Raw genomic sequence first — 26105 nt, forward strand, 5'->3', positions numbered from 1 at the left:
AGATCAGAGTGGGATCCAATAAGAGTTATGTCTGATCTTACCCTATTCCATAACCCGACTGATTATTTAGACTTAAATCAATATTCAACTTGTTATTAATCGGATATTCGATTTAATAACTCAATTTTGAAAGGGTAGAATATAAAGTCCATTCAACAATTCGAAAATGATATATATTTATATATTATTTAAAAAATTCAATATCAAAAGACAAACAATGATTAGATTGAGAAAAAAAAGAGTGAAGTCGAAGAAAAAAAATAAAAAATAAACGAAAGAGAGAGTAGAAAATTAGGTATTTGATTTTTTATTAAAGAAAAAAAAAACAACAAAAAGAGACAAAATAAATAGATGAGACAAGAAGAAAAAAAAAATGATAAATAATATTTTAATAATATATAAATATTATATATATTATAGCATTTATATTTACAGCACATTATTTACTGTATTATATTATCTCGAATCGAATTATTATAGGACTAAATTAACCATAATTTATATCTAATTTGTTAAGTTAATAAATTATCATATTTGAATCGCTAAAAAATTATGGAATTGAAGATTTCAATCTACATCTAATTATTAATTTAGATTCTAATCCGATTCAAATCGAGGTTTACAAACTAGTATGAGGTTCGAGTAATTTCCTGAGGGCAAATTAGTCAAGTACTCCTGTACTCAAAGATCGAGAATCTGGAATAATGTCTGAATCCGCAACGTATGCAATACATTTGTCCCCTCCATTTCTTTGGCTCCATTCTTTCAAATAGAAAAAGAAAAACTTTTTTTCCTCTGTTCGCTCAACCAGCACCCCTCTCTTTCTCTCTCTAAACTCCTTCATTCTTTCTCATCGCTTTTCTGGAAAACAGCGGTGTAGTAGCATCTGGATGAAATTGAGTAAACCCTAGCAGCTGTGTTCCAAAAACAACGCAGAGCGAAAAAAATCTCTTTTCTTTTTTCTTTCTTTTTCTTTTTTTTGGATACTGTCAAAAAAATTCACCCATTGAACCTTTTCCTTCTTTCTCTCTATACCTTCTTCAAGTCTCCATGGAAAACAATCAGAACTGCAAAAGCTAACACTAAAACCCTAAAGACCCAGTTATATCCCAAAGCAAAAACCCCTCTTTTTTCAATATCAAAAGCTCAATCATTAGACATCTCTCTCTAACAGTCACTGAGACCCATCTGAAAATCATAGCAAAGACCCAACTTTTTCTCCATCAAACAAACATCACTGAGCCCTCTCCACTTTCTATCTCAAAAACCTCTCTTTCTCCCTCAGAGACCCATCTGTTAATCCTTCGCAAAAACCCCTCTTTTTTCACCCACCAAGCACACATCAACTGAGGTTCTCTTCTCTCTCTCTCTAAAACTCTCTACAACTCTCAAGAAATGCCGAATCAAAGACCCATTTCACTCTATTCGTATAATACCTTCTTCTTGTTGTTCTTCTGCATAATTTTAGCAAATGTGGGTCTTATAACCCCCAAATCGACAATCGAGCCATGCTCCAACTCCGATTTCTGCAACGCTCTGGTGGGTTACACTCTCTACACTGACCTCAAAGTCTCCGAAGTGGCGGCCCTCTTCCAAATCGACCCCATTGCCCTCCTCACCGCCAACGCCATCGACATCACCTACCCGGACGTCGAAAACCACATCCTCCCCTCCCAACTCTTCCTCAAAATCCCCATTTTCTGCTCCTGCGTGGACGGCATTCGCAAGTCGGTCGCCACCCATTACAAGACTCGCCCTTCTGATACCCTCGCCAACATTGCGGATTCAATCTATGGGGGTCTTGTCTCGGCTGATCAAATCAAAGAGGCTAATTCGATTTCGGACCCTACGGTTCTTGATGTTGGACAGACCCTTGTTGTTCCTCTGCCTTGTACTTGCTTTAATTCAACTGATAATAATTTGCCTGCTGTATATCTATCCTATGTTGTGCAATCTGTAGATACATTGGCTGGGATTGCTGGGAGGTATACAACAACTATTACTGATCTTATGACTGTTAATGCCTTGGGGAGCTCTGCTATAAAGGCTGGTGATATACTAGCTATTCCATTGTCTGGTAATATTAATATCTCATTTACATGTGTTTTTCAGTTTATAATTGTGTGCAGTATCAGAATTTATTTATTTATTATAATTATTGTTATTATTTGTTTGCGACTTAATCTCATTTACATGTGTTTTTCAGATTATAACTGTGTGCAGTGTCATAATTGATTTTTTTGTGACTATTTCTATCACGTAACTGTAATGTCCCTTTCATGGTACTACTGAATTATAGGATTCTATATAGTTAAGCCCTTTTTAGTGAATTTGGTGTTTAATATGAGCTCCTTATTAAAATTCCATTAGCCATTTGTTTTTACTATATTTTTAGGTAAGTGACACCATGTAGAATAAGGGTATCTAAATTTCTAATGGTAATACGAAACTTTGTAGCATTTTCACTGCATTTAGCAACTTGAAACTATTAGAATTGTAAACCATTCTCAATTTTGAAATAGTATGGTACTCAATTCTTGATCCGTTCAACTATTGTTTACAGTGGAAAAAGCTTGTAAGATTATGATCTGCATTTGTGTGTTTTAGGTGTGAAATGGAAGATATCTTGCTATAAATGGATGGGATACTTTATTGGTGTTGGTCACATCTTGCATTGGCGGGTATCTAAATTTCTAATGGTGACACGAAACTATTTATCATTTTCGCTGCATTTAGCAACTTGGAATCTGCCTATTAGAATTGTAACTTGAGGAGAACCATTTTCTATTTTGAATTAGTAAGGTACTCAATTCTTGATACACTCAACATAGTTAACGGTGGAAAAAGCTTGTAAGGTTATGAGCTGCATTTGTGTGTTTTAGGTGTGAAATGGAAGATATCTTGCTAGAAGTGGATGGGATACTTTATTAGTAGTTGGTTACATCTTGCATTGGCTATGTATAAGCTTCTTATACTTTCCTTCATCATTTTCTCCTTTTCAAAATGTGATTGTTCCATATTACTGTTTGATATTATTATAAAATTTTGCAATTGGTTTTACTAATTTTTTTGATATAATTTACTTCCATTTCACGTGTATGTATTAGTCCAAGCATACATTATTTCAGTAGTTGTAAGCTGGTAATATGCTGCTTCTTGTTGAATTACTTTGTTTTATGTTATTACAGATTAATTGGGGTGTGGCAATCTCTTGATTATTGATGTCATTATTGATAAGGTTGTTAGGTAATCCATGGTGGTTGAATTTTTTCTGTCCGTCCTTGTATTACAGCTTGTTGGTCTAACTTTCCAAGATATGCCTCGGATTTTGCCTTGACTGTGCCCAATGGAAGTTATGCTATCACAGCTGGTCACTGTGTGCAATGCAGTTGCGGCCCAGGCAGTCGCAAGTAATTTGAATAACTTTGGTTGCATTGAAGTTACATTTGTAGTTCATCTTGATGATCTGAAAACTATAACTTGTTCTATCTCTGTATATATATTTGTGATTCTAATCTACTTGATTGTTGGTTATATACAGTTTGTACTGTATGCCGGCTTCACTGGCGGTTTCTTGCTCGAGCATGCAATGCAAAAACAGTAATCTCATGCTCGGAAATGTAACGGTTCAACAGAGTAGTGGTGGTTGCAACGTCACTTCCTGTATTTATGGTGGCTCTGTCAATGGCACTATCATGACCACGTGAGCTTCTTCTTTCCCTCCATAATCCCCCTTTCAATATATCATCCCAGAATGTTAGATTCGTGTTATATGGAATTCTGATGGCTGAATCCTTCAATTCTTATCTTTACACCCTGCAGGTTGTCCACGACCCTCCAACCTCGATGCCCAGGTAAACTGTTAAACAAAATTTGTTTGTTAGGGGTACATGGAAACTCAATGAAAAATGAAGTCATTCCTATTTTCGGTTCGGTTTTTGGATTTTCCATTGAAGCTGAACAAGTCTAATTCTTTAAAATATAGGCATTCAAGATTCTAAAACATGGCACAAAATTTTTATTCTTCTTTTGTTGTGATGATTACGTCTATTTATTGCATTACTGAGTTGTGTTATTAAGTGTCATATAGAGTATGACTTACCCAAAAAAAAAAACAAGAACTGTGTAAATTATGAGTTGATGAAGGGACTGTTTCAATTATCATGGGTATTAGAGCATTTTACTTACTCCGTTTGAACATTCTACGTTTGCAGTACCATTGTTTTCGCTTGTTAGTTGATGACTTCCTTATGGGGTCTGAGTGCTGTTTGGTGTGACCATTGAAAGCTTCAGTACACACACTAAACACATATAATCATCATCATCCTTCCCTTTAACCCATTCGTTGGCACATGAATTATCTTTTTCCGCACACGCACACATCTATTAATTAAATATCTTTTTTATTTCTTTATGATCTGTGATTTTTTTTTGCTAATGAATTATTACAAATGATGCAGGGCCTCAGCAATTTCCTGCACTTGTGGCCCCACCTACTGCAGTAAGCAAGGAACCAGTATTTGCTCCAGCACCTTCACCTTCCCAGTCAGGTGGTACTGCAACAACTATTCCAGCATCCTCAGGGGTTCCTGGATCGGGCTCGGTTCTTGGATTTCCACCGGTAGGTGGCCCCAGTGGAAGTGCGACTGCGACTGCTGGCTGCTCTTTGGTGACTCCATTAGCTAATTTGCCAATTGTTTTAGGTTTATTTTGCATATTTATGGTGTCATTCTCACTGTAATTTTTCTCCTCAGCTGCGTGCCTGGATGGTGAGTTTTTGTTTCTCATTGTTTCTTCCTTTCCATCAGGTCACAGATGGCTGTATTTAACTTTATTTTTGTTGTCAGTATACTGATTTCTTGGTGTCCAAACAGTTGTTTTTTTTTTTTTTTTTTTTTTTTTTTTTTTTTTTTTTTGAACTTTTAGTTTGTCGATCATTTGGTTTCACTCAGTTGCATTGCCTTGTGCTGTGAAATATATAAGTCGTGGTTCCTGTAATATATTTTTGTCATCATTATTCAGAACTTTTCAAGTGACTGCATTATTTTGAGCTTCCATCTAAAAATTCATGGCTTCATGTCATATTTTCGCTTTGCCTTTTGAATTTCGAATTGTCTTTTCAATGGTCCTTTTCCTCTTGGAAACTCGAGTACTTTTTCGTGGCTAGTAATGTGGTATATCATTATTTTTCCTGTTTCAGAAAATAGCAAGATTGTCATCAAAAGGCCGTTAAAATTTCCACTCTTTTTTTTTTTTTTTAAGCTTCTATGATTGGTTACAAATAGCGCCATGCTTCTGACCATTTTAAACTTTATAGCTATTAAAGCACTTGGTTCTATCCAAAATATGATTTCATGATTTTGTGGCACTGTTTAAGACCCTATATGTCTTGTTGATGGTACTCTGTTTCTATATGAAGTTATGATGAACACAGGCGTGTGAATGAAATTTTTTGTAGCATGACAATTTTGCATTTTTTGCAAGGTGTATGTATATTTGTGTAATTCTTGTAAAGTGTGTTATTTATTTCCCTTGTAGTGCGTCTATGGAACTGGCTTTTCTCTGCAGAAGTTCTTTCCTTTTAGTTCCTCTTCTCTCCATTGTCACTTGCTTCAAAAGTAAACAAAGTTTATGTGAAACCTTCAATGGGCTAATTTAGGCTCCGTTTGTTTGAAAGTTTTGTGTTTTTATGATGTTTGGTTGTCGTAAAATATTTATAAAGAAAAAAAAATATAAAACTTAAGAAAAATAACTTATTTATTAATTTTTTACAAAGTATTTTAGATGCCCTATCCGATGGACTTGATCTCAACTTTGATCTGGATCTTTGTCAAATACCGAAAAATAAAAATAAAAAATATATATTTTACCGGAAAAAGGTACGTCGGAACAAACAGAGTCAATGTAAGCAATATTTCAACATTATGACAGTAAAACTAGGGTTTATGTCATCACAATACTGTATTTTCTTTTCTTTTTTTCCTGGCAAAAAAACACAACACTACAAAAACAAAAAAAAGTGTGCATCTGACATCCTTGCAAAGGCAAGGAAGTGATCCTTAGAATATTCACCAAACAACACAAAGTGAAAGACAGGAATTGAAAGTGGAACATTAGGATAGTCAAGCCTGGCATCGCTTTCAAAACACACCACCCAAAAGGCAAGCACCCGCGCCCAAATGAAGCTGTTAAACATAAGAAAGCCTTAAAACTTGTTTGGAACAACCACAATAAGCTGTTAAACATGATAATACTCATGCTTTTATGGTTCTTAAGAAAACTCAATTTGTTTATTCACACTGTAGCCTAACCTTTTCTCTTGTATGTTACTGCTCTCTGTACTTTATTGCTTTTTGATTTATTATAAGTAATTGCTCTTTTGATGGAAGCATCCGACACCAATTTAGAATTGGAAAAAATTTAGTTCAAAGTTTAAACTGAATTTTTTTTTTAATTTTGACTTTAAAAAACGTGTTTCCAGCGTTTCAAAACATAACGTTAATGTAATTTATTAAGGTATAATGGAGCAACGGATCATTCTTAGGTTTCCATTGTGGAGACTCTGTGTTACAAATAGCACATGTCCCACATTGGATCTGAATAAAAAGTGAAATGGGTATAAATGAATGAGTATGCAGCACTATCTAATACTTTAAATTTTTGGGTAAATGAAAAGCGTCCACCTGTTACACTATGCTATAATGGTTGAGTGTTGTGTGTGTATATATATATATTTTGCGTAAATGTGATGTGTCATAAACTAGATTTACACAAAAAAAATATATTAGCCAATAACAAAGACCACGTGTCATGCCCAAGACCTACTTAATATAAGGTTGATTCTTTAAATTGTATGAGAAAGAGGGAAGAGAGAGAAAATATGCTGATGCGGCTGTGTAAAAAGATTGTGTAAAATATTCGATAATATTACATATTAATGAAGTGACAATGTATCTTAACATATTGTTAGAGATAAAACAAATATAAACATTGTGTATATTTTACACAATGATTTTTTAACGCATTCCTTTGCTGTAGATGCTCTAATAATACAAGCAAATCATATTTTCAAAAACATTATAAAAATATTTTAAAACATATTCCAACAAAACTATGATTTCAAATAACTTTAATTTTATTTATTTATTTATAATTCTCTCATTATTTTGACACATTCATCTTATTATTACGTCGAAATAATGCTAGAATTGTCAGATATTCAAAATCATGGTTTCGTTTAACCATTGCTAAAAGTCTAAATAATGCCAGAATTATCATGTTTTCAAAATTATGTTTTCATTTAACCATTGTGTATACACATTAGTTGTTATGTCATGTTCATTCTTGCACTATTATCACATCTTTAAAAGCCTGAATTTTACATTTTCAGTCACATTACTATGTGCAATTATTTCAAAATTATCACTTAAAAATTCAAAAGCCTGAATTTTACTATTTCAAAATTTTCGCTTAAAAATTCTAAGATGACAAAATATGACTTTTAGCGTATTCTTAAAAGTCACCAAATATCACAACAATCCTTAAAATTCATAAGTTTTGGGATTAGGTTTCCTAAAATCATAAAAGTCTTTTAAGTGATTTGGATTTTTTAGTGATTACAGCTCTTGGCTCCATAGTTTCCATTATAGGTAGAGTCCCTTTATGGTACTGTTCAACTTATTGAAAAATCTTGGTGCGACATTATAGTTTTGAACTTTTGGTGCCCAAAAAAAAAAAAAAAAAAAATTATAGTTTTGGTACTATTTGATAAAACTGAAAATTTCAATAAATAATAAAAAATAAATATATTTTGATATCTTTTAAAATTTTCAACATTTCGCATTCAATAATAAGTGATTTTTCTATCACTTAATTTTTTTTTACATCATTTTAAGTAGAGTTTGATATTCAAAAATTGCATTATCAAACACACTTAATTGAATTACTACTTAATCTGTTCAAAATTGAGCAGTTAATTGAATTATTAAACAACACCTTAGTAAAATTCGAATTGAAATGTGATATAAAATTAAAATAGTCTATTTTCAATATCATATCCATAGTTGCCACATTCAATTAACTTTTTTTCCTAATTTTGGATTGTTCCTCAGATAAAAAAAAATTTAAATGAGAAAAACAATATTTGGACATTTTACTTTTGAAACAAGCACAACCTTATTTCTATTTTTACAAGGAAACAGGGGCATAACTGTAAATGCAAAAGATGGTAGGGAAAAAGAAAAATAAAAATAAAAATTGCGTAGTCGAATCTTTATTAGTCGAACTCAGGAGTCCACATACCCCTAAACAGAGACGCATCAAAACCGCTCGCACAGAGATTCACCTGCGAGGAGAGTAGAGAGACACAGTTACAGTACGATATATATACATGGCGGAGGAGGAGGAGGCGCGAGGCGGTTCCATCGTTGAACCAGAGGAGGAGGAGGAGAAGATGGAATCTCGGATAAAGCGCGCTATGCACTCTCGCATTAACCATTTCAAGGAACAAGCCGAGTAGGCGCCCCTTTAAGCCCCCCTCTTTCTCTCTCTAAAACTAGTGTTTTCCTTCAATTCTATCTCTCTCTATATATATGTTCATGAGTTCCTAGTGTTTCTTTTGAACTAGTCGTGTCTGCCCTATCATTTTACTTCTCTCTTTAAGTTCAGTGTGTGCATATAATTGTATGTGCTTCGTTCAAGAATTTCAAAATTTTTGAGTTTTGTACGCTTAGGGCAGAACTTAAACTGACACAGCACAGATTAAGGTATGAATTAATAAATGTGTAAATTTATGGAAGGATTGTGTTTTATGAAGCTCACACTATATAGTGACTTAAGTTTCGATGGGAGGGTTCTGTTCTATGAAGCAAGGTTATTAGGGTTGTCTTTGTGGACACGGGCTGCATATTTAAGGGGTATTTAAGCTTAATACGTGATGCCCCTTTGGTGTCGGAATCCAAATTAGCAGTATATTGGAGCATGGACTATAAATGCCACGAGTGTGCAATGGGTGCTTCAGAAAATGGTTCTATTAAAAGTATAATGAGATAAAACAAAAATATTCTGATACGATCTTCTTGATATGCCATTTTATTTGTTGATTGTATGATGTTTGTTGTGTGTATTTATAATGTGGTACTTGCTCACAAGTTTGTTTATCATGTTGGTTGAGGTCAACAATATTGCATATTAAAAAGAAAATCCCTTATTGTAGATTGGTGTTACGGCAAATACATATAATTGATGGGATACCATGCATATTCAGTGTTCCAGATCTTACAATAGGAATTGAGGCACAAACAAATGGTAAGGACTTCCTTAATGGTAGGAGTTCGCCTAAATTGTTGAAAGAAGGTGGATAATGGAAGAGAATTGGAGACTAAGTAGTTTTTAGATGTTATATTGACTCAGATGTATTATTACCTGTGCTTATCTTAGTTTAGTTACAGATGTAAGTGCACTTACTTTTAGAAGGGTGGGATGGCAAAAAGAAATTTAGTCATACTCTTTTTTCTTTCAAATATCACTTCTCCTTTGAAAGTGATCTGATGCAGCATCTTGAGTGTTTCCGTGTTGTTGTTTCTATTAATATTATATATCAATATGAATATGACTTACCCACAACCTAGCTTTGTTGATGAATGAGGAATATTATTGCACTTGAGCTGGAATTTTCCAAAAAAATGAGTATCCTTTAAAAATATACACATTTCTTTTCATACCAAATAATCATTATTCATTAACCTTTGAGTTGCCTAAACCCAAAAATCAAACAAGGAAAAATTGGCCAAAACAAAAACAATTTTACCATTAGGACATTTCATCAAACACCTTCTGAACAACCCGGAGTGTCCCACGCCACCACTCCCCCACCCGATCAGCGTAGAGCAAACTCCCAATGGCTAGTGAGGGGTCTCTTCATCACTATTAGGTGCTTTACATGAAAGGCTGATGAATAGATTTTGCTCTGTTTGGGGACCAAACAAGAGCAGAGGTGGCAGGGCAGGTATTCTCATAAAAGAAAGAAAGGAAAACCGACAGGGAGGTAAGAGCGAGTGAGACTAGGGTATAGCCACACAACAGAGCCTATACAATTCTTACTGCGAGAAGAGGTTTCAGGTCACCCATCCCCTTGACGCGGACACGAACTAATTCCTCTCTCTCTCGCTCTCTCTCTCACACACACACACACATGTATACCTGGGTTTTGAAGCTAAAATCCATTCCTTTGAGTTCTTAGTTTTCTTCTCTCCTTCTCTTCACTGAATTTGCTTTAGCGCTTTTGGGTACAACGAGGCAATAATTTTTGTATACCTGATGTATACTTTACGTGTATCTATGCTGTGCAATTTTGCATTTTTCAGTAATATGCTTGTACTTGCTAAAAAAATGGCATCTCCAAATTCCTCCATCTTCCCATCTATAAATTTTTATATACGAACTGTTTTTGCAGTCAATCTCATTAAACCCTCCTCACAGATGAAGAGGAGGGGATAAGAATTGTTCTTTTGTAGTTTTTTGTGTTTAGAACTGTTACTGACATTGTTGAGAAAATTAATGTTACCCATTGGCTATATCTTCCTTTTTTATTCCCTTTTGTTGCATAAAGTTTGAACCTGTTAACTTTACTTTTTATGCCTCATCTAATTTATTAGTTAAGGGAGTGAAGGCTCTGAGCGTGTCCGCAGTCAATTGGAATGCTGTTTAATTATTTAATTTTGTTTCTGGATGCAGTTCTTTGACTTTTGAGGGTGTTCGGAGATTATTAGAGAATGACTTGGAGTTGGAGACATATGCGTTGGATGTGCACAAGAGATTTATTAAACAATGTTTGTCGGAGGTACTTTTTTGGTATAAAAAGCCTTTTGGTTAGCGTTGAGTGCAGATAAATATGTTTTACTTGATATAAATTGCTATATGAACGCCATCTTTCCCTTCCTTTACTTGCTCCGCGAATTATGCTTTCTGATTAGATTAGAAATTTTATTGCATAATTTGTAGATATCTAAAAATCATTGCATAATTTGTCCTCTCTGATATGTATCAGACCCAAGTTTATCATACTATGCTGTTAAAAAAAACAAAAAAAAAAAGGGTTTATCATACTATGAATCAATCTTAAAAAAAAAAGGTTTATCATACTATGAACCAATATTACTTAAGTGTATTAACCTTTTACATTATACAAATAGCAACTATAAATAAATGATAGGACAATACTTCTCTAAGCAAACTATCATCTCACCCCTCGTTTGGGTAAAAGATAGGTTTTGATGTTGTCAGTTTTATTCCCACTCTGACATTCCATTAAGCAGTGCACCCACTCATTTTCCTGAAGTCCTTTCTAATTTAATTGATTGTATGTGGGAAGATAGTAATTTATCTTGACAAAAAGGAAAATGTAAGGCAACTGTGTTCTAACTTTGAGAGATTAAGCTTTCCCTTTATGTGTTCAACGAACCTCTAGTCTGCAATGATTAAGACTGGTGTTCGCATTGGCCTAATGTGGCTCCTCTCATGAAGATCTAAATTTATGAGGTTCTATTATATGGTGTTATAATGGTTTGTTATATTCTTGTAACTATTGGTGTTGCTTATGCTTAATCTTGGGAAATCCTGGAATTGTATTATTTTGAGAGGAAGTGGTAGAAGAAAGTGGGATTGATTATATACTAGTAGACATGCTTTTGGAGTGGTTTCCATCCAATGAAACATGTTTTCTTGGAAAATCTACCAAATAACGTCTTGGAAGCAAGATTACAGTAGTGTTTGCGGGAGCTTCTAAACAGTAAAAGGTCCTTCGGTGAGAAGGCATTTTCCAAGAAGAATTTCATTAGAAGGAATCCAAATGAGAAATAATGTTTCATGAATCCATTTTTTAGAAGTTTTTTGAATGAAGAAGCCACTTTAATTTTGACAATATTACCCTTAAATATCTAATAAGTAGCTATAATATACTTTTTGGTGAGTAAAATATCATTAAGAGGCACTAAAAAGGGGAGCGCATCATAAAAACAACCATACAAAAAATACAACCCTATAGCCTCATATTATCCAAAAAATCCACTAAAGCCTCTACAAATATACTTTTGCCATGAATTAATGTGTTGAGTTTTGAGCTACATGAGTTTTATCTTTCATACAGTTTTCTAAACCTCATGCATACATGGATTGAATCTGTGTTCTTTGAGTCTGAACTATAGATACACACATATGTTTATATATATATTATACAGATATACGAAGATATGATTGATTTCTATTTCTTTCAATAGAAATTCAGAAAACAACATTCTTGATCTTTTTTTATTTTTTATTTTATTGCTATTGCCACTAAACAAAATTATCACCATTGCAGAAGATCTTCGAGATCGTAAAAAATTCTAGAATCACATCCAACAAAAGAAACCCAAAAAGTCTATTTCATAATATTGGACGCTTATAGGTATGCTTGGAATTTCCTAGTTCATGATTAACCCAAAGAGTAATCCGTTGCTTCTATGATCCTACTCCCTCTTCCACTGATGCAGACATTGATTCTAAAATGCGCTTTCGAATCTCTCTCTCAAACATTAAATTAAGTAATTCTTCAAAGTTATTTCTCTCACAACAAAAATTCACTTTTTGTAATATAATATAAAGATTGAAGGCAGTCAAGATCAAGAACAGAGAGAGAGAGAGAGAGAGAGAGAGAAGAAAAGAAGGGGGGGGGGGGGGGGGGGGGGTTGGGGGGGTGTTCAAAGCAAGAGTGGTGAAGAAAGAAGTAACGAGCAAGAGTGGTGAAGAAAGAAGTAACGGAAGAGGAAGAAGTTCGGAGGAAGAGTACTGCCAGAGCTCCACCTCTATTAACTCATATGCAACACGCTCCTATTTGATGATTAGGGATTGTAAATAAGATAAAAAAAATTGGATATTAACAGTTATTGATAATAAATTATTGGGTTACAATCATGATTCAAAATTTCACTTAAATCCACTGACTTTTGAAGGGGTTTTAAATTAACCACTTGTAACTTCCATTAAATAAACTTCTTGCATTTATATTTCATTTTTAGTTTTGGGTGCCCATTTAAATAAATTCATAGTGCAAGAGCGAGGTGAAGAAGAGGGGTTCAGGTTAAGTCAATTTGCCTTCCTAGGGTTAGCTAAACAAGGTTAATTACTTAATGGTGTTGGAGTTCTGAAATAAGTGTTGTCAGGGGCTTATTTGTTATTAATTATATAATGTTGGGCCTTATGTGTTATTTCTGAAACTTGTTATTATAAATAGAATGTGGTGAAAGGATGAAAGTTTTCTTTAATTCTTTCTATCTTTCCCCATCTCTTTCTCTTTTTCTCTCATCCGCTTTCTTCTCTTTTTCTTTTTTATCACTTACTCTTGATTTGATTATATCTTAAAGTCAACATAGTATCAGAGCATGGTTTGTAAAGCTCTAGGTGTGTAGTTGAAACCCTAGTGGGTGTAAAGGGTTTTGAAGAGATTCCATGATGGGATTTGTTTGCAAGGAAGTAGTGTTAATTACATACACATGTACCACGGATCTAACTCCGCGGTGAGTTGGCTGGGGGTCGTAGGGGCAGCGCGCCCCTGCTTGGGGTTCGATGTCCGAAAAAAAATTCTTTTGGCCCTGTTTTTTTTATCTATTGCAGTCTCAATTGGTGGGCTTTTTTTTTTTTTTTTTTTTTTTTTTTTTTGTGTGTGTGTGTGAGTGAGGATCTGCAATAGTGGCTTTTTCTTCGACGTTTGCGATTCTGGTATGGTCTACTTTGTTGCTTTCTAGGGTTTGTGTGGTCGCTTTTTTATGCATCTCAGAAGACGGTAATCTTTCTAGTTGAAGTTTGTGTGTTAGAGAGGTGGTTCTCTACATATTTTGTTGCTGCTTTTGTTTCTGAGGATTGTATGCCCAGAAACTGTTTGATAAAATGTCTGGCTCAAAGATGACTTCAAAAGAAGCTGGATCTTCTCCTAGTCTGACACCAGTATTGGGAGGTAGTAGTGATCACCATCCAAGCTTTTGTATTACGACTGTTAGGTTGGATGAGACGAACTATATGGAGGGGGCTCAATCTGCTCGTAAGCATATCACTGGTCATAGGATGATCGACCATATCGAAGGGACTGTCACGTATCCCTCTAAGAGCGATCCTGAATTCAAAGAGTGGAGTGCAAATAATGCACTAGTTATGACGTGATTGTTGCAGTCAATGCAGCCACAAATCAGCAAAGGGTTTCTGTTTGTGAAAACAACTAAAGAGCTATGGACGGCTGTGGAAGAGACGTATTCCTCGGTTGGTAATATTGCAAAATTGTATGAACTCCAACAACAGATTTCAAGATTCAAGAAGGAAGACCAAACTCTTGCTACATATTACCACACTCTACATGGTAAATGGGAAGAGTTAGATCACTACCAAGACTACATACCTGTGTGTGCAGCTGATGTTAAAGCATTTCATGCTATGGTAGAAAGGAATCAAATCTATGAGTTCTTGGGATCGTCTGCATTCGAGATACGAGCATGCCAGGATACAAGTGTTAGGCAAGTATCTAGCCCCTACTTCTGTTAGAGATGTGTTTTCGTATATCTAAGTTGAGGAGAGTAGAATGAAGGCTATGTCTTCACTTGTATACACTAAGCCTGAGCCAGAAGTACACCATTGTCTGAGAGTTCTGCTCTTGCCACACAACAATGGAATAAGCCCAATCCTCCAAAAGGAGGGAAGCAGGATGACAAGAGCAAGTTGAGGTGTGATCACTGTGGGCGTACGCGCCACACTAGGGAAACATGCTGGAATCTACACGATCGCCTTACTTCAGCTCCTGCTCATGTGAATGCTAGGCTAAGGCCTGATCCATTTAGTGGGTTATCTATGGCACATACAACAGAGCGTGAGACTGCTTCTACTGGTCATACCTCCTCAGGGCCACCGAGTTCTTTGTCCGGGGTTGAACTTGACGCTCTCCGACATCTGCTAGTACAACATTCCTCCATTTCCACCTCTAGCTTCGCTTAGACAGGTACCTCTCATTCGGTACATCAGGTTTCCACATTTTCTAGTGGGCCACCCTGGATCATTAATTCAGGAGCCACTGATCACATAACTGGTATGGCATCTGATTTTTCTTTGTACAATTTATGTTTTGGTAAGGATAAGGTTAGAGTGGCTGATGACACCTTCACCTCCATTGCGGGGAAGAGCACTGTTTCTGCCTCTAATAATCTTACCTTATCCTCTGTTCTTCATGTCCCAAAGTTTACCAATAACCTCCTTTCTGTCGGTCACATTACAAAAGGCTTGAATTGTAGTGTAACTTTTTTTCTATCTCACTGTGTGTTTCAGGATTTAGACACGGGGAAGACGATTGGAAGTGGACATGAGGACAATGGCTTGTATTTGCTGAACACGAGGCCAACTTCTTATTATGTTGCAGATCAATCTAATGTTAGGAATAGTAATGTCAATAAAGATCTGTTAATGCGATGACATAATAGACTAGGTCTTTTACCTCTTTATGTTTTGAAGCATATGCTTCCCTAGTTTGCTACTGTTGAATCTTTTGAGTTAAATTGTGAAACATGCGTTCTTGCCAAACAATGTCATGTTTCTTATCTTACTAGTATTAATAAAAGTACAACTCTTTTGTAGCTTGTTCATTCTGTTGTGTGGGGTCTTGAATCTATTACTTTGTTACTTGGTTTTCGTTACTTTGTTGTGTTTGTTGATGACTTTAGTCGATATACTTGGCTTTATCTTATGAAAACCTAAGATGAAGTTCATTCCATTTTTAAAACCTTTTATAGGATGGTATGTACTCAGTTTGGTTGTCTCCTCAAAATCCTTCGATCTGATAATGGAGGAGAGTTTATGTGATAGTGGTCTTGCCTCCTTTTTTGCTTATAACGGGATTGTCCATCAAACCTCTTGTGTCGATACACCACAACAGAACAGTGTAGCTGAAAGAAAATACCGTCATATTACGGAGGTGATCCGTTCTCTTCTAATTGGGATGGGAGTGCCTAGAAGTTATTGGGTTGATGCAACCTTAACAACTACATACCTTATCAATCACATGCCTTCTAAGGTTCTTGGCTATCAATCCCCCTTCTCTGTCTTACACCATGACACTGCCTTTTTTATTGTCCCTTTGAAAGCGTTTGGTTGTGTTTGTTATGTTCACATTCATCATCGCAAGGACAAAATGGACCCTAAGGCAATCCGATATGTCTTTCTTGGATACTCCGCCACTTAGAAAGGGTATTGGTGTTATAACCTTATCACTCATCGTCTATTTGTCTCCATGGATGTTACATTCTTTGAGTCTGTTCCTTTTTTTTTCCACTGCTCGGGATTCTCTATAGGGGGAGACTATTATACAGGTAGAGAATCCGTTGTCCATTATGAGGGAATGGCCCCTTCCTTTGCCTTTTCCCATTCAGGGGGAGCTTCTTACTAAGGTGCCTTTGTCTAGTCCTCCTAACACTAATGATTTGTAGCAGGGAAAACAGCCAATTGTCTACACTAGGAGGGCAAAACAAGTTATTGACTCACCCCAAGACCAAGAAGTCTCCCTCAATCCAGGTAATTCCTTAATTGGCACTGATACTCTTGATTCTTTTCCCAATAGCATTCTTGTTGATCTTGATGTCCCTATTGCCTATCGTAAGGGTGTTCGTAGTTGTACAAAACGTCTCAAATCTCAGTTTGTATCCTATGATGCCTTATCTCCAGCATATCGTGCTTTCACTTCGTGTATCTCCTCTGTATCTGTTCCTTCTTGTGTTTCAGATGCTCTCAATCAAACTCCATGGAAGAAAGCTATGCTTGAAGAAATGAAGGTCCTTGAGAAGAATGGTACTTGGGATATTGTTCCATTACCTAGGGGTAAGAAACCAGTAGGCTGCAAATGGGTCTATATAATAAAGTATCATGCAGACGGAACAATTGAGAGATATAAAGCTCGGTTAGTTGTAAAGGGCTTCACTCAGACCTATGGAATTGATTATTTGGAAACATTTGCTCCATTTACCAAAATGAACTCTATACGCGTTCTTCTTTCTTTGGCAGCTAATTTGAATTGGCCCTTACGTCAACTGGATGTAAAGAATGCTTTCCTTCATGGTGACTTGGAGGAAGAGGTGTATATGACTATGCCACCAGGGTTTAAGCTTTCTAATGTTCAAAATTTAGTTTGCAAGCTAAGTAAAGCCTTGTATGGGTTAAAGCAGTTGCCACGTGCTTGGTTTAAGAGGTTCAACATTGTTGTGAAAAGAGTAGGGTACACACAGAGGCAGGCAGATCATACTCTCTTCATCCAGAAGCACTAGGGCTGCACCACTGCCCTTATTGTATATGTTGATGATACTGTTATCACTGGAAATGATCTAGAATAGATTCGTTGAATGAAGTCATTCTTGGGGACAGAGTTCGAGGTTAAAGACCTCGGATCATTGAGATACTTTCTTGGCATCGAGGCGTGCAGATCGAAGAAAGGGGTATTCATTTCTCAACGAAAGTATATGTTAGATTTGTTGGTTGAAACAGGCAGGCTTGGAGCTAGACCTATTGATATTCCCATTGAGTAGAACCATAGGCTTAATGATGTAGATGGAGACCCATTAGATAATGTGGGAAGATTTTAGCGATTGGTTAGGAGATTGATTTACTTATCTCTCATGCGCCCGGATATTGCCTACGCTGTTAGTGTGATTAGTCAGTTTATGCATGCTCCACGTACACCTCACCTTGAGGCAGCTCATCGTGTTCTTTGCTACCTCAAGGGTTCACCTGGTAAGGGGATATTGTTTGGCAGTCATGGCCACTTGCGTGTTGAAGCCTATACTGATGCTGATTGGGCAGGGTCTGTGACAGATCGACGATCTACTTCAGGATATTGCACATTTGTTGGAGGTAATCTTGTTTCATTGCGAAGCAAGAAATAGTTTGTAGTAGCTAGATCTAGTGCAGAGGCTGAGTTCAGGTCCATGGCACATGGAGTTTGTGAGTTGTTATGGCTACGTACGATGTTGGGTGAGTTGGGTTATTCTGTTCGTGAGCCAATGAAGTTGTATTGTGACAACAAGGCTGCTATTAGCATTGCCCACAAACTAGTCAACGTGATAGGACAAAGAACATTGAAGTCGATTGAACTTCATAAAAAAAAAGCTTCGTCTTGGGCTGATTTGTACTCCATACGTTAACACACATGACCAGGTTGCTGATATTTTGACTAAAGGTGTGAGCAAGACTTGCTTGCAAAATATGTTAGTCAAGCTGGGCATGATGGATATCTTTGCACCAGCTTGAGGGGGGGAGTGTTGTCAGGGGCTTATTTGTTATTAATTATATAATGTTGGGGCTTATGTGTAATTTTTGAAACTTGTTATTATAAATAGAATGTGGTGGAAGGATGAATGTATTCTTTCTCTCTCTCCCCATCTCTCTTTTTTTCTCATCCGCTTTCTTCTCTTCTTCTTCTTCTTCTTCTTCTTTATCACTTACTCTTGATTTGATTATATCTTAAAGTCAACAATAAGTTGGCTTTCTATTTTATCTTGGACACAGCATTATGGGGCGTTTGGATTTGTTTAGAGACTTGGGCCTACCAAAGAGTAGCGCTTGGAAGGAGATACACTTAGTAATGCATAACCACTTGGGCATGCCAAAGAGGCAACAGAATTTTAGTTGAAGCCCGTTGAGCCAAATCAGACATTTCAAAGTTTCTCCAAACAAGCATTTTGTAGAAAGTTGTTAAAGGCTCAAGGCGCACAAAAGCGCAAATGACTCCGGGAGCCTGAGGCGCAAGGCGCAAGGCGAGGCGCGCGCCCGACTGAAGCAAGGCGCACGTTGAAAAAAAAAAAAAACAAAACCCACCCAAGGATGTGATATATTTTCAAATCAAATCAATCTCATTTTTTTGGGTTAATCTTCAAGTCAAAAGATTATTGGTGGCTGATTTCCGAATCAAAGGATCAATTATGGGTCTAAATTAAACATACAAAACTCTCAAATACAAAAAATTCAATGATAATTTTTTGTTCGAAGTTTGTTAAGAATTCTCCATGTTTCATAAACTTAATTCTCACCAAAATCCATCAACATTGATTGAAACAAAATGGAAAGAAAGAACCATCCAAGCATGACCCATTTAGTATGTTTCAAAACCAAAAGAATATCATCAGTACTTAGAAAATTATGGATGGCAAATAATAAAGAAAAGAAAACTACAAAATTGGATTTCTTTTTATTTTATTTTTATTTTTTATACATGTAATAACAACACTTGTGTTGTAAGACAAGTAATTACTTGGTGAAAACTTGATCATAGACAATATGATGGTGGTCCATCCGACAAATATACAATATGAAGTGAACAACATATTAACATGTTAGACAGACAGAAACTTAGAATGGAGAAATAGTGATCAACAGTCGTCACAGTGAGTCCAGAGTCCAGACTCCAGAGAAGAAAAGAAAAAAAATAAAATAAGAAAATAAAAAAATAAAATAAAAAAATAAAAAAAGAAGAAAAATAAAAATAATAATAAATCTGCCAAAGACTAGGCCGAGAGAAGAAAAGAAGAGAAGAGAAGAAAAGAAAAGAAGAAGACGAAGAAGAAGAAGAAGAAGAAAAGAAAAAAAAATCTGAGACCGGTCAGGCGGTCACCGATCCGGCAGATCCGAGAAGAGAAGGAATCTAAGAGGAGAGAAGAAGAAGAGAAGAAGAGAAGAAGAAGAAGAGAAGAAGAGAAGAAGAACTAACCTTAGATCCGGCAGATGATGCAGATCTGAGACCGAGAGTCGGAGTCCAAGTCGTCACTCGTCTTGCTGCCTCTGTCAGTCTGTCTTCTTTCCTTTCCTTTTTGCTTCTCTTTTTTTTTTTTTATTTTTTTTTATTTTTTTATGTTGCAACTTGTAGCTTTTCTTTTAACTAGTAACTAATAAAATATTATGATAATAACATAAACAATACATAAACAATAAACAAACAAAACCATGGAAACAACACCATTTAAAAATACATTTTCAAGCAGGCGGGCCTTTAGCGCGCCTGTAGCCTCGCGCTTGTGTACAAAAGGCGTACGCCTTCTTTCAACCATGCGCCTTAAGTCAATACAGGCGATGAGATGGCGCCTGGAGGCGCCTTGCACCTTCGGCGCCTTTGACAACTATGGTTGTTTCCTAGAAATCAAAACTTATTCATGCTTTGTTTTAAATTATTGCTTTGTTGTGTGCCAATGATGTTCCATTTGCAAAAGAAATTTTAAATATGATAGATGAGACTTATATTTTGCAAAGTTAACTTGGTTGCATTTTTATGGGTAAATTGCAACCTGGACTGTTATGGTTTTGCATAAAACCCATTGGTGTGGCGAAAAACCCCTCAAAACTATAAAAAATACATGCAGTTAAGGACACCTAGCGCCGTTGTAAGATATATGAAGTTACTAATATTTGCTTTGTTTAAATATGGAACACATAAAAAATAAAAGATTATAAAATTCCAATTGTGTACATCAAAAAGACGTAATTTAGGAATCTATCCATTCTTCCCTTTCATTGTGAAACACTAATATAAATGTAAAACAGCCTCTGTGTATTGTGGGTCTTTAGCAATGAAAGAGAGAGTCTGGTATTGAAATTTGGCGGTTGTAAGTTATAATCATGAAGTTTCATAGGCGGTGGTTGAACTAATATAGAATGGTAATAATCTTCGTTTTTGAAACTTAACCATTTCACTGCTGTATCTGAATATAAGTACATACACCATGAGTCAAAAATAAGGCGGTGTCTTATGAATATAGGTTTTGCTACAAATGAGAGATTCTTCCTTGACTTGTATGTTATATACATATATCATTATGTAGTCGCAAATGTATTTTGGTCTTGAAAATCTGAGAAAACAAAAACAGTGTCTTTGTTCCCTTTTTCAGAGCATCTGCTATTGTGGTTTTCTCACTTTTTATTACCATATCCTCAAATCATATGTGATAAGAATCTGGATGAACATGTCGCTTTGTTGAGGCAGCCATTGGTGAAGAAAAACGAATTTTGGATTTTGAAGTGGTAGTGGTTTTATCCATTTTGCAGAAAAGCATACCCCAAGTTCCTTATTTGTACACGTCATCAATGAAATTGAAACTATTTTAAATCTCACAAGTGTCGAGTGACATTATTCCTTTAAAAATTCCTTGCACAATTTTCGGGTGGATGTAGTGCTGGAAATGCCGGCCCAAGTAGTTGGGAAAATGACTTATCACAAAAAAAAAAAGGTAGTTGGGAAAATGGCTTGGTGGTTGTTTTATGTGGTGATGGAAATGTAGACGGCAACAATGGTGGTGAGTAATTAGCATGAAATGAATTGGAACTGGAATCAAATCAAGAGTCCTCAATCAAGGCTGAAGCAATTTGAATAAGGAGACAAAATGGGTTTGCAGATAAGAAGTTGAGAGAACTAAGAAATGAAGAATGTATGAAGAAGATGATGTCATTAAAAGAGGGACAAACTTTTGGAAAAAGAAAAGGAAAAATGAACATGTGCTTTTGATATCCTGTTAGAAGTGGTAAAATTAGAGGAACTATAAGATTTTTGTTAGAATTGAATTGAGTTCTAGCATGTTGATTTGTTAAATGGATTGGCCAAATCTGCTGATAAGCAACCATCAATTTTATGAAGCCTCAACTTGGGGAAAGTTTGCATTCTGTACTACTGCAATCTGAAATATATGCTTGTGTATATATGGCATAACAAGAATTTTTTTTATAGCTAGTAGGTGGAGATAAGAGGATTCATTGATGGTTATGGTGGACTAAAATAGGTTTAAATGAAGACGAAGATCACGGTGAAATAGATATATTTTTAACTTCATTAATTTGGGTGAATCTGGTTTTCTATTTTTGGGTCAAAATGGGTAATGGATTCGGTTATATACAATGTTGGATCATCACAAATGGTCCAGGGCATAATGGTCATCAAAAGGATATTATGGCCAGAACAGCAAAAACATATATCGTGTGCTTTTGAGATGACAAAATTTTGTTATTTTATTAATGCTAAATCAATATCAGGGGGTTTATTTGCATAATTTTGAGTAATTTTGTTTTTGTTTTTTAATAAAAAACTGAAATTTTATTTTTTTAAGATCATCACCAAGCTAAGGATGATGAAATACTTGAGTGCTAATGAAAAAACAAAGCATGATAAATATCAAATGCATTGGTAGTAAATAATATAGTCACCTAAGGTGGTTCAACCATGTGAAACAAAGACGATTGCATTTGATGGTGTTGTGAAATTTAATAGCGCCAAAGTAGTAAAAGGATGGCGAAAAAGGAATAAGGATTGGTGTGAAAAGACATGATTGCCAATGATTTAACATGGGATTTGGATGTAGAAGTGAGATGGAGTTAAATGGCTAAATAGAGATGATATATTAATTTCCAAATGGTAAAAGCTAACACTTAATTATATGTTATATCATATTTATGCATATTTAGCTAATTATATTTGTGATATATAAAATCATAAAACGGATTGGTTGTCATTGAGAAGTTTACAAATGATTTGGTGTTGTGAATTAATAAATTTTCTAAATTTATGTAAAGCACCATTTATTGTGTATGTTTCTATGTAGAAATTAATGCATTCTCGAGAAACATCATTTAGTGATAAAAATATAGATAGTTGGCTGATGATTCAGTCATTATTTATTAGGTATTGTTTATGTCGAAATGAATGCATTCAAGAGAAGCACCATTTTAAGAAAAAAATAAGAAAGTTTGCTGATGCTTTGGTCATGTCAAGAAGCATCAGTTATTACATTTGGTAAAGAGTGATATTGTTAGCTGAGATATAATAGGCTAGAATCATGGATGTAACATACTGTATTAGCCGAGATATGATAGGATAAAATCATGGAATTTGACTTTATTTATGCGTATGTGCTGGCATAGAATGTGCAATATGCATATTTTATTCAGTTTCCTTTCTTATAATATTAACATGTGCTCTTTTTAGTAAATAAATACCAGAGCTATGAATGAGTGTTTTTTCTCATTCGAGCCTTTACATATTATTATTCCCATTCAAGCCTTTTCACATTTCTCTTCTATCTTGTATTTCTTCTTGGTATCACAGCCATGGTGGTGTCGTTGCGGTCGGACCACCCGTTCGGGTATGGTCCAAGGAGATATTGTTAATGGTTTGTGGTCTAAGGAGACATTGGTGATTCTTCCATCTATATATTTTTAAACATATGTATGAAGGGGAATAGTGTGAGGAGGCATTGTTGATTCTTTCATCTACATATTTTGAACACGTTTATGAAGGGGAATGGTCTGAGGAGACATTGTTGATTCTTCCATCTACATATTTTAAACATGTGTATAAAGGAAAATGGTCAGTGACAGTAATGGTTCTTTATGGTATGAGGAGACATGGTTGGTTGCTTATGGTCTGAGGAGACATTGTTAATGGTTTATGGTATGAGGAGACCAACTGAGTCAAGCAAAACGTATCCATGTTGGTTTGGAGAAAACACCATGGTTATGTTTTGTCTAGTCAATTTAATGCATATGAACATAGTCGTTGGCTATTTATTTATAATGACCGTGTTTGAGGAGGCATTGTCCAAGTTGGGCGTCGCAGATATCTATGCACCTACTTGAGGGGGAGTGTTAGCCGAGATATAATAGGCTAGAATCATGGATGTAACTTACCATATTAGCTGAGATATGATAGGCTATAATCATGGAATTTGACTTTATTTACGTATAGAATATGCCATGATTTTATTTAGTTTCCTTTATGGTAATATTAACATCTGCCCTTTTTAGTATATAAATACCAAAGCTGTGAATAAGTGTTTTACTCTCATTCAAGTGAATCAAATCTTTACATATTATTATTCTCCTTCAAGCCTTTTCACATTTCTCTTCTATTTTTTCTGTCTGTATTTCTTCTCAGAAGTTGGAACAAATTTAAAGTGCTATGAGGACAGTGGGTAAGCAAAAATAAAAATTTATAAGAAAAAGTGGTTGGAGTAAGAATGAGAATTTTTCTGACACAGGAAACAGTGCAGGTGGATGTAAATATAATCCCTACACTGCTCATCTATTGGCGTTGTTCTGTCTCTTTGACTGATCATCACGGACATGATTTGGTTTCTGCACCTGACTTTATTTGTTATTGTGTCACGTGTTTGCCTTCTGAAATTCCTTAATTTGTGAGGAGCTCTATTTACTGGTCAAATATTTACTAATTTTCTTCATGCAAGATTTAGGACGCTGATTGTTCATTGAACAGAAAGGAGACTGGGTCAAACAGTCAACTGGAACAGAAGGAAAACGTCATGGACATCATAGATCTGGCAATAATAATTAGTAAAAGTGAACTTAGTCAAAATTGCTAAAAAATAGAAAAACCACAAATTTATTAATTTCTTCACTAGCAACTCCCATTGATATCTTCAGTAATGATTATGTACAAGGTCATTGCTTTGATGTTTACATGTTCTTTCTTTTTGTTTCTATTTTTTTACCCCTTTATGGGATTTAGGAACATTCTACCACAACAGGTCAGCAATGAGTGACTATTCAAATTTTGAACTTCAATGGAATAGAACTGGGGTGCATAATATCAGTGAAATACCAGGAAAGAAACAATGTTCCAAGAGCATTAATTTTAAATTAAGGGCAGTATTATATGAGAAACAGACATAAGGATCTAAAGACTAAATGAAGAATGATCTAACATCATATTGATTTGCACTTCAAGTTCTAACCAATATAATGATGATCAAATGTCAACTTTGAACAACTCAAAATAAGAAAAATATCTCCCTGTCATTTTAATTTTCGCATTTCAATCTTGTCAACAAATTAAAGTTAGTATAAATTTTCCTCAAAGGAGAGTTATTTAGTGAAGTTTCATTACAATCTGCAAGATAAAAGTTTAACATCAAGAGCAAGGAAAAATTATTTGACAACCTTGCTGGCACGAATATGGCTTAGTCACACATCACTCGCTCACAGATATTATGTCACTAAAAATGACTTTTTTTTTTTTTTTTTGGTTTTGTTTTGTTTTGCCTATGGCCCTTGTTGTTGGCTGTTAACCTGGAAAGCCTCAGCTTTGGCAGTTCGAGTAATGGCATCTATGTTTTGCTGGCAATCAGATGCTTGGAAATTCTGGGGTGTTTTTTGAACTACATTTATTTCTCCATTTCTCTTGCCTTTTCCTGCTTTTGCTTCCCATTGTTACAACTATTTTTGTGGCCTCTCTAGTTTCTAGGAGATTAACTTCATTTATATGTGGATTTGAGGCACAAAGTCAAGTTTCTTTTTGTGCTTGCATAAATAAACTCTTTGTTCTTTCTCAATGAAGTGTCAAAGTTGGTATATTTTTCAACTTGCAGGAATTTTCCTCCCACTCCTTTTGCACTTCTTGATAAGATTTTTGTCCTTAGTTTCATTTATAAGATGTGACACGTATACTCCAGCGGAAACGAACTGAATTTTATTTTTATATAATCTTTGTTGATAATAATTATTTTTTTATGTCGGTATATTTCAATACCACCATGGTTTTGTGTCTTCCTTGTTCCTCGGTATTAATAGATTGAAGTCTTTAGTCTTGTCATATATGTTCTTCGTAGAGTTTGTAGTTTCTCATTTTGCAAAGGAATCCAAAAATTATTTTTAGATGTCCACTGCTACCTTTTGGTCTGCCTCTTCTACAATATGCTTGGGCAGATTGACAGATGGAAGGTTAAGGTTAATTTGGTGATCTATGTATGAGCTGAAGCTTTTCTAGCTTGGCGCACTTGTGAATGTGGAGAAACTCTTGCGACTTAGTGAGGATGCTCTTAGTTTGGAGGGGTTAAAACTTGGGACTAGGCTTGGCTCACTTTTACTGATATTTAAGATGGCTAATTCCAGAAAAATCATAAGCCTTGGGACTGCGATTCCAAATGTGAAGTCCTAGAAAATTATTTATGATGTTTAGCTGACTGCTGAGCTGAGCCTGCTGTATATCCGTTAAGTCTTGTTAGCATAAATGCGATTGCATTTAGACTTGGGCTGGTTTTTGGGGAATATAATTGAGC

General features: G+C 35.4%; 2 protein-coding genes across 2 annotated transcripts in view; both read left to right on the forward strand.

The window, feature by feature from the left end:
- Positions 1 to 747: 747 nt before the first annotated feature.
- On the forward strand, positions 748 to 4871 carry LOC132273732 (lysM domain-containing GPI-anchored protein 1-like). Its single transcript, XM_059774780.1, has 5 exons — positions 748 to 2077; positions 3293 to 3410; positions 3542 to 3703; positions 3823 to 3854; positions 4461 to 4871. The coding sequence occupies exons 1-5, from the start codon at positions 1396 to 1398 to the stop codon at positions 4739 to 4741; spliced, it is 1275 nt and encodes a 424-aa protein (XP_059630763.1). The 5' UTR covers positions 748 to 1395; the 3' UTR covers positions 4742 to 4871.
- A 3417-nt stretch (positions 4872 to 8288) lies between these two features.
- Positions 8289 to 26105, forward strand: part of LOC132273733 (uncharacterized) — a 40439-nt gene continuing 22622 nt past the window's right edge. The window contains exons 1-2 of the mRNA XM_059774781.1: positions 8289 to 8514; positions 10735 to 10840. Coding sequence (XP_059630764.1) covers positions 8390 to 8514; positions 10735 to 10840 — 231 coding nt within the window. The 5' untranslated portion in view covers positions 8289 to 8389. The remainder of the gene's footprint in view (positions 8515 to 10734; positions 10841 to 26105) is intronic.

The sequence above is a fragment of the Cornus florida genome, unplaced genomic scaffold (genome assembly GCF_030987335.1).
Source record: "Cornus florida cultivar Cherokee Brave unplaced genomic scaffold, ASM3098733v1 CherokeeBrave_3.0.0_Hap2_Chr09, whole genome shotgun sequence".
In the NCBI taxonomy this organism is placed as follows: domain Eukaryota; kingdom Viridiplantae; phylum Streptophyta; class Magnoliopsida; order Cornales; family Cornaceae; genus Cornus; species Cornus florida.

Bases quoted from the DNA above. Each gene is read 5' to 3' on its own strand.
- LOC132273732 (XM_059774780.1), top strand. From the start codon at position 1,396: ATGCCGAATCAAAGACCCATTTCACTCTATTCGTATAATACCTTCTTC. The intron at 3,411-3,541 runs GTAATTTGAATA...GGTTATATACAG, and splicing joins TGCGGCCCAGGCAGTCGCAA to TTTGTACTGTATGCCGGCTT. The intron at 3,855-4,460 runs GTAAACTGTTAA...CAAATGATGCAG, and splicing joins CCTCCAACCTCGATGCCCAG to GGCCTCAGCAATTTCCTGCA.